The sequence below is a fragment of the Macrobrachium nipponense genome, chromosome 7 (genome assembly GCF_015104395.2).
Source record: "Macrobrachium nipponense isolate FS-2020 chromosome 7, ASM1510439v2, whole genome shotgun sequence".
NCBI lineage: Eukaryota > Metazoa > Arthropoda > Malacostraca > Decapoda > Palaemonidae > Macrobrachium > Macrobrachium nipponense.
Window position 1 is genome coordinate 57,902,124 of NC_061109.1, and position 10,000 is coordinate 57,912,123.

The window sequence follows — 10,000 nt, forward strand, 5'->3', positions numbered from 1 at the left end:
GCAGAAAGGAAGGGAGCGAAGGAACAAGAGACGAAGTAGTGACAGCGGAGAGAAAAGACGAACGTGCATCAAGAAGAAGAAGAAGAAGATGCGGTATTAGCAGCAGCAGCAGCAGCAACGGGTTATCAGAAAGAAAGATAGAACAAGAGACGAAGTAGAGAGAGAGAGAGAGAGAGAGAGAGAGAGAGAGAGAGAGAGACGTATTTGTCGGGGTCGCGCCAACATAAAAGGCAGCGAATTAGTGACAGCTCTATTACCTTAGAGGAAAGACGCGGAAGAGACCAAAAAAGATGAAAAAAAAAAGGAGTGAAAGGATGTGAAGAAGGAGAGAGAGAGAGGACAGAGAGAGAGGAGATAGAGAGAGAGAGAGAGAGAGAGAGAGAGAGAGATAATTGCTGTCAATCTCCATATTCGGCTGCTGCGACCCCTGAAGACGAACAACGGCTCTCAGATTCTGAAAGCTTCTGCAAGAAAAAGGAATCAGAGGAAGGGGGGGGGGAAGAGAAGAAGGGGAGTGCTGTGGGGGGTGAGGGGGTTGGGGAAGGGAAGATGATGGGAGAGGTGGTGGGGATGTGGGTGGGAGTGGAGGAGGAAGTGGTGGTGGTATTGGTGTCTACGGGGCCGTTTGAGCACCAGGTAAAGAAAGAATTGATGGTATTAACGGCCGACCTTCACATGACTTGGTTGGCAATGTCGTCTTCGCCGCTGCCGCGTTTCAGTAGCCCAAGGAGCGAGAGCGTGTGCTGGCATAGGCCCTACAAAATCTGCAGATGAGTAGCTGCAAAAGGAAATCATCTTCCTTCCCTTGTTTCGAGGCAGGACTGGCCTAGTGCCGGCATGGGCTAAAACTCTTAGGTTTTTATTCCAGGAAATTTACGTTTTATTTCGAGGCTTCAAAGGATGGTTTATGTTCTGTTTTGGGGGATATGATTGCATACAGACAGGTAAACAAACAGCGATTGAGAACTTCGGTTCAGAAGAGAATAATTTCATTATTAATTGACCTGTAGTATTTTGATTAACAAATTGAGAAAAGAATATATATATATATATATATATATATATATATATATATATATATATATATATATATATATATATATATATATATATATATATATATATATATATATATATATATATATATATATATTTATATATATATATATATATATATATATATATATATATATTGATAAGGAAAAAGCAATAACCAAGCAAGATATAAATCAATAATAAATAACGGAGGAAATGAGAGAAAGAGAGACTAAATTAGCTAGCAACTTGGTATTCTTTTTCTTACGGCCGTCCTAATTTGGCATGGGACATGCAAAAAGCGTAATATGTACTGTGAATTCGAAAATATTCCATGCCTAATTAAGCTACACAAAAAAAGAGAAGAAGAAGGAGAAGAATAAAAAAAACTAGTGCTAATAAAAACGTTAAAAAGAAAACCTGACTCTAGAACGTCTAATTCTGTGAATGAAATTAATTTTTTTTTTATTTCTCTCTCTTTTAATCTTCTGGCAGAAGGAATAAACGATTGGATTCTGAACGCTAGAGGTCCAAGATCAATAGACCAAGTTATAGAGGCAAAAAATTCAAGCCTTAAAAAAACTTCCTTTATTTCAAAATTTGAAGAAACGGTGGAAAAGTAGAATAATAAAGACAGAAACATATTTTGTCGTTAATTCATCATTTGACGAAGATATAAAACGAAAAATTTAAGTATAAAAGCAAAAAGTAAAAAATAAATTCACTTTCCTTCTTTTCAAATTGCAAATTTTGTATGGACCACTGAAAAGACTAGCGGGGTTGGGATGAGGGTGGGGGGTTAGTTCCGCTTGAGTTGTGGGTAGGAGGCGAGAGGGAGGGGCCGGTCTAATACAGCCGCTATGGCTAATCAGTGTCGACATATAAACCGTAATTACGTATAATGGAATATTCTGTGGGGGAAGCTGCCTTATCAGCAGCTGCCAAAAGAAAGAAAGAAAAAAAAAAGAAGACAACAGTAACTTCTGAAGGCTTTGCTCCTAATGGGGAGCAATATCATAATTTTCGCATAATGGAAACCAACATCAAAGGAAAAGTAATCGCTTGGTTTGGTCCGTCTTTTTTTTTTTTTTCTTTTTACACTGACGAAAATCATACGTCGAGTCTTTAAGGATATGAAAGTCTATTGGACCGTAAACCATTCCAGGGATCTGCTGCTTGAGAATACGACCGATGCAATGTGAAACAGTGCGAAAGGGATGATATACATTCGCTCGCTCGCTCGCTCGCGTAAGGAAGGGTGAAGAGTAAAACAGAAGCGCTTTCGTAATCACAGGTGACGAGAGGCGGGAAAAAAAAATCGCCCAGCTCTCGCGGAAACGACTCTTGTGGGTGAAGGAATTCCGACGCGCAGGATGGATGAAGAAGTCGTTGTTACAGGGGACTAGGATCCTTGTTGAGGCTGAATTTGGATGGTTTTCGGCGCATACAGATACCTTGAGATGTATGGCAAAAGTTTCTGCTTCTCTGAGCTATTTCGTTATACGTTAGTATCATTTCAGAAGATGAAACCCTTTTCAATGTGGAACAAACCTGCAGGGACCACTGACTTGAAATTTAAGCTTCCAAAGAATATGGTGTTCATTTGAAGGAAGTTACAGAAGATAATAGGAAAACAGAAAGAGGAAACATGTTATTGGAAAACTAAAAAAAGCATAAATAAATAAATAATAAATAAATATAAAATTAGAAATTTTACATACAAACGAGCAAGCTACAAGACGAATCGTCTTAGGGCAGTGCAGTGAATCTTCGCTTGAACATTTAAGGTTCTAATTGTACAACATCCTTGCGTTCTTCTAAAACCATGTCATTATCAGGACTAACCTTGCTATTCCTTTTTTCCATCATACTTCCTTTGTTTTACCAATTTCCCCTGACCTGTGTATTGAAAGTTGTTACTTGAAAATGAACGCCAGAATACCTCAATATACAAAGCCATGAAATCTTGCATTAAATATCAGCAAAAATGCACGATGGCTGTAAAGACGTGAATTCTGCAAAGGGGCATTCACGTTCGATTAACGATTGATAAGAAGACATTTAAAATGTTTAAAGAACGCAGAGGCATTTTAACCACGTTATTTGGACCCTTGTAGAAATGCAACAAGTTACCCACAACTGACCTTTTGAATTCAGTTTTGATATTCTACTTATCACCTTATCTCCCGAGCGTTCAACGTCAACAATATTTCCATTATGCATTTCACAAGCTTATCGTCAGCAATCTTACCATTAGTGCTGAGTCTGTATATACCGTCTTTAATATTAGAACCTTCCCGATAAAATAACATTCAGTTCTTTGAATAAGAAATATATATATATATATATATATATATATATATATATAATATATATATAAATTCCTCAATTTGTCTTGTTCAATAAACGCTAATATTACAAATTCAATTTCTTTTTTTATAAAAGTTTCCCATTAACACAACATGCAGGTGTTTAGATGAAATGAACAAATGTGTATTAAACCCTTAATGTGTAGTTGAAATATGGGTTTATCAGCAGGGATCACACTCTACAGCCCAAACGTCGACGATATCACTCCCTCTGATAAGGCCACATCGAGATGAAACCTAAGTAGAACAAGGGGTGATCCCACCTCCAGCTTACTCGGTATGCGTGCAAGATTTTTCCCCTCAGGCATAAGTTGTAAACTTTATATTCCCAAATTTCCACGTAAATTAAAATGTGCTAAAATCTACGGTCAAAAAGAGCAATGTTTCACCAACGAAAATTAAAATAAATACTTTATATTTTATTAGAAATAATTTCTCTGTACTGTTTAATACCCACAATATTTATTTTTTATTATTCATTCTAATAAATAAATCATACACATCCTATCCTAAAATTCCTGTATCTGTAACTCAACACGGACCATCTTTTTCAGAAGTTTTTAGGTTCTCTCATAGACCTTTCCTACCTCCCAACCCAACAAGAACAAAAAAGAACAAAAAGAAGAACAACAAAGTAGTTTGAAGGCTTACTTCCCGAGCCAGCGAAAATGGTGACAGTGTCCAAGGAAATTGCACAGGTGACCTTGATTCGAAAGAATATACTTCGAATGTCGTCAAGTTCGTCAACTGAGTGTGACAGACAAAAAAAAAACATACAAACAAACAAACAAACAAACGCACACACACACACACACACACACACACACACACACACACACACACACACATATATATATATATATATATATATATATATATATATATATATATATATATATATTGAAAATAATGATAATTTGAGAAGCTCTACAGCTTTTGATATAACAATAAAGTAAGTAGTTTCAAATAATAATCGTGGATATTAGTCCTTAAGGTCTTGAACGGATTCGCTCTCGGATGTATAACATTGCAAATTTGGGTTGGTGAACGAAGTATGCGAATATTGCAATATACGTCCATTTAAAGAAAATGGAAATCCTCCTGGAGGAAACAGAATTTTATTTGTCTCCAAACTGAAAAAATATATAGTTAACAAAACAGAACATTTCAAAAAGAGCAAAAATGGTCGTCGCATTCACATACGCAAAAGAAACTTATGGATCATTGGCGATTTGGAATAGTACGATGTGGAAACCACCCAACATTGATGAAACTGGAAAACACAGGCAGAATGAAAGAACAAGGCTTATAATAAAAACTTGGCCAACATATTAAGAACTTAATAAAGCTCTGGAAATAAATAAAATGGAAAACCCCTAAAAGTAATAAAAGTAGATAACTTATCAATTGAGATCTTACTGATCTATAAACAAAAATAAAAATAAATCCGGAAAAGGTTAAATCAATAAATTAACAGAATGTTTTTCTAACTAGGCATTCGCAGCGACAATATTTACTAAAAATTTAGGAGGATATACAAGATGTGTTGTATTATTATTATTATATGGAAGAAGGCTAATCTACTATTCTATTTCCTTGCTAGGCAAATTTCCGCTGAAATAAAAGAGAAAATAAAACAAAAGGAGAAATTACGTAAATTACTGTTAAATATATATATATATATATATATATATATATATATATATATATATATTATATATATATATATATATATATATATATATATATATATATATATATATATATGTATATTATATATATTTCTGGTAATGAATCAAAACTCATATCCACAGATGTTCCAGCTACCGTCAAACTCAGGGTCTGCGAGTATAAAGGCATTTGCGACCTTGTGCCATTGAGATGGGAATATCTGTCAATTAATATATTCCTAATGCCACCATTGGAAAAACCGTCTGGCTGAAATCTAGAGCAATTGTGGTGGCATTATTGTAATTTGTCAAGCATTTAATATTTCAAAGGCTACATTAGACGAATTTAATTATTACACCGAGAGCTATTTTAGTATGTTCCTTAGAAAGGTCATCAAATTCAGGGCAAATGACCAGCCATGGTTTGGTGATACATGAAGACGAGTTTACTGTGACAAAGCCAAATTCTGTACATGAAGACGAAATCATTCACATGAAAATTACACCAATTTTTGTTGAGTTTCACCGTGCTGCGAATAGAACTTACCTCACCCATGGACCAAATTGGCATCATCTATCTTTGGCAGGCTCGTCTTCCATTCCACCACTAACCAATGATGTTAGATTGGTCACTGGGCCTAAGAAAAAGGCTGAACTGTTTGTTTCATCGAGCTTTAGAAACTAAGCAGTCAGCTGAGGTAGTCTCTCTCTCTAATACTTGTCCTCCTGGACCTATTCTTACTAACAAAATATGCATTTCATAAAATTCTTGATAATCTTGATAGCTGAGATGTAGAAGATCCTGATGGTTTCTTTCCTTTGCTTTTGAACAACATTCATAGTGTGTTGTCTCCCAACATTAGTGGATTCTATATTATATATATATATATATATATATATATATATATATATATATATATATATATATATATATATATATATATATAAAGGTTTTTGCCACAAAGGAATTAATGAAAGCGAGATAGCCAAACACTTCCGGTCTAGTCTAGACCCGAAAGTGCTTGGCAATCTCGCTTTTCATTTTTCCTTCGTGGCTAAAACCTTTATTTATACATAGCATCACGTTTTATATACTTTGTGATCAAGTTATTCATATATATATATATATAATATATATATATATATATATATATATATATATATATATATATATATATATATATTATATCGATGTAGTATCTTGCGGATGGGCGCAAGCTTAGTAATATTGCACGTTCCAAAGAGTGGCTTATCTGCAGACTGCACTAACTACAGGCCAATTTCTATTTTCCCTGCGCTATCCAGACTTGCAGAAAAGCTTATTTTTAAACCACTTTACAAGTATGCGAAATCCAAAGGATTGTTTGCTGATGGTCAATATGCAGTTAGGTACCTGCGATGCTCATTTAGATTTGACATGCCATTTGCAAGAGGACCTTGATAAGCGCTTTGAGTGCAGAGTAGTTCAGATAGATTTTAGAGCTGGTTTCGATTTATTAAATCACAAGGCACTTACATCTAAACTTCAGAATATTGGATTGGGTGGATACGCTTTAGGATTATTTCAAGATTTTTTTACAGGTAAACAGCAGCGAGTAGCTGTATATTGTGTCTGGAGTTCCACAGGGTAGTTTTCTTGGTTCGTAATTAATTTTAGTGCATACAAGTGATATAGTTGTTGGCCTGGAAAACAAGATTTTTTAACATGCCGATGTGACACTCTTGTGGGTGTGGTAGTCTCCACTTATGAGAAATGAACCTGCCCTTACGACTTTCCACCTCATACTCCCCTTCAGGTGGATAGGACTGTGATAATGAGTCTGAAGCCTTAACTATACTTTTTTGCGTAAACGTTTGACTTACGTCTTACTTTTGAGAAACGTAATGAAAGTGTGTCAGCAAATGCCTTGTATATCTTTAACAGTGATAAAATCAATACAAAATGTTTTCGGACATTTGTCCTTCCTTTCCCAGAACACTGTTCTTCGGTGTGGATGTCTGCCAATCCCAAAGCTTGACCTCTTAAGACAGAGTGATTCGTTGTGGCAGGATTCTATTTCCTACCAAAAGCAGTTATGACTTGCACCATCGACGGATGGTCTCTTGTTTGTTCATTTTCAAAGATTGCATTTTAACAGAGATCTTTCACACTCAATCCATGATCCTCTTTTCCTGTCGAGAGCGACCAGATCTGCTGAACAGCAGCACCAATATGCAGTGCATGTGCAATGCTGTCGAACTTCTCTGTTCCTGAGGTCCTTTATTCTCGCATCGTTGGACTGTTGAACAGCCTCCCTGAGCATGTTGTGCAATTGAAGCCTCAAAAGTTCAAACGAGAATGCAATGCATTACTACCCTAAAGCAATTCTCATTGTATTTTATAATGTACTTACATTTCATCCATTTATTAATAATTTTTTGTTTTATTTTTCATTTTCTGATAACGGCTCTCTTCTCTTCTGTCTGTATTTCCTTTTACCCTCTTTTACATCTTTCAAAAGAACACCATATTCTTTGGAAGCTTGAATTTCAAGTTGGTGGCCCCTGTGAGTCTGTTACACAGAAATAAGGTTTAGCTTCTGAATAATAATAACAATAATAACTCATCACACGCATGCTTACCTAAAAGAACGGTTCGTCCCATATCCCACAGCCCACTAGTACGCATATCGGAAACACCCTTCCCCCTACCATACTGTAAGTAATATACGAATTACGGAATAATTACAATAATAGTCTCAGTCGTGAATACAAAATAAATATTGCTATCTTGTTTCTTAACTCGATTTATTAATGTTTCGTTTGCTTTCTCATTTCAGCTCACAATTTAGTATTTAAAAAAGTTATAATAATATATATTACTGTGGTTGCTATTCTCATTATTTCAAGTTTTCTGATGATCATTAAAATGTGATAACTTTGTGCTTGCTTGCTATTGCAAATTATTTTTTAGCCTGATAATAATTTTAATGAATGAAAAATTATTTTCTTTTGGTAAAATAGCAGTAGCAACTACTTTATAGAGAACTATTATTCCTCATCATTTATTTAAATTTCCGACGGAAATTTACGACAGCTGTTATGCCGTAAAGGCAAATGTGATAGACCTGTAGAGATGATGATGTCATTGCAAGTCATGAGGCTGGAAAAGTGACTGCAATTGCAAGCAACATCTCCGCTGCAGATTCCCGAAAACTGCGAGGGCCTGCCAGCCAGCACTTACCCTTTGGCGGATTGATGGCAATGCCTGAGCGGTAGAGGTTCTCCTCCGTCTCCCAGTCGCGGTTTCTCCTCCAGGTCCTCGCGGCGAACAAGACGAACAGGATGACGAGAGCCACCTGGATGCAGCGCCTGGCGCGCAGCGTGCGCGCCCGCGCGTACAGCACATGCGCCCCCCACGCCACCAGGAGGCAAGCGCCCATCGACGGGATGTAGAGGATGCGCTCGGCCACCACGAAGCCGACGTAAAAGAAGAGGTTCGTCGCCGGCAGGAAGGGCAGGATGAGGATAGCCAGGCCCATCACGGTGACGTCCCCCGTCGTGGACGTCTCCCCGTTGCCGGATTCGTCCACGAGGCGCCTCCTCCGCAGGGAGAGGAGCGCCGTCAGCCCCAGGAGGCCTATGACTGCGTAGAGGGCGGCGGAGGCCAGGTTTCTCGGGTCGCCCAGGGAGGTCACTAAAGGAATGGCCTCCATCGACCAGTCGAAGGAGAGGGTGTTCGGGCACAGCAGGAGCCAGGCGTTAAACGCCGGCAGGAAGAAGAACGTGAGCGCCCTCACGGCGGGCGAATCGCAGTCCGCCGCCGGGTTGTCGGCGGGAGCGAACTCCGGGGGCTGCGAGCCCATTATGACCAAACGGCACGCGAGTAAGACGACTAAGGACGCTCCCAGGGCGCTCAGGCCCTCCACTACACCTCGGTGACGACGCTGGAGGGGAGAAACAGAAGAACGTCATCAGTATTTGAAGACACAATATGGCGCATACAATAAAAAGCATTTTTAAAATTTTATTTACTTCATAAAATGTCATGTTTCTGAATGAGTGGAAACAAACATTACTTAAAACCTACAAAAATATTCACTTCAATATTATTCCCTAGTCTTCTCAAGGCCACATGTACAAAGAAAAAGGTATCAGAGGAAGACATTACTGATACATAAGTATCATTTCAATCTTTATGAAAATATATACATACTTTATATATATATATATATATATATATATATATATATATATATATATATATATATATATATATATATATATATATATATATATATATATATATATATGTATATATATATATATATATATATATATATATATATATATATATATATATATATATATATTATACACACACATAATATATATACATATATATAAATATATATATATATATATATATATATATATATATATATATATATATATATATTATATATATATATATATATATACGTGTATTTGAAAGAAAGCAGCTTCACTTAAGAGAAAAAGCAATTCACTCTCACCACAGAAGCAGAAGGGGAAATGTTGACAGCACAAAACAAAACGATAGCAAATATATAAAGAATGAAATAGGAACTCAAAAATAATGCTAATAATTTTCGAACCGAAAATGATAATCATATTTAAGATATCAAATATGTTAATAATTGTTTGTTTGTCAGGTTTCATTCTTCGGACATCAACTTCCGACAAGGAAAGGAGCCGGTTGACAGGCGCCGCAAAGCCACCAGAAGAAACGAACCACATCAGCGATATCCGTTATATTATCGTCCCGGACTCAGACCAACATGATCGGAGTTTCGTCGATTAGTTTTCCTGGGAGGCATCATACCCTCATCCAGACTGATCAAACCCTGTTCCAGCCACTACCCACATTTTAAACCCTCAATCAATCAGCGGTCGTTAACAGTTGCA

At 36.8% G+C, this 10,000-nt stretch overlaps 1 protein-coding gene across 1 annotated transcript in view; it reads right to left on the reverse strand.

The window, feature by feature from the left end:
- The window catches only part of LOC135217444 (protein O-mannosyl-transferase TMTC2-like), a 214,711-nt gene that overhangs the window by 42,768 nt on the left and 161,943 nt on the right, over positions 1 to 10,000 (reverse strand). Inside the window, 1 exon segment of the mRNA XM_064253314.1 lies at positions 8,294 to 9,000. Within this exon segment, the coding sequence (XP_064109384.1) occupies positions 8,294 to 9,000 (707 nt within the window).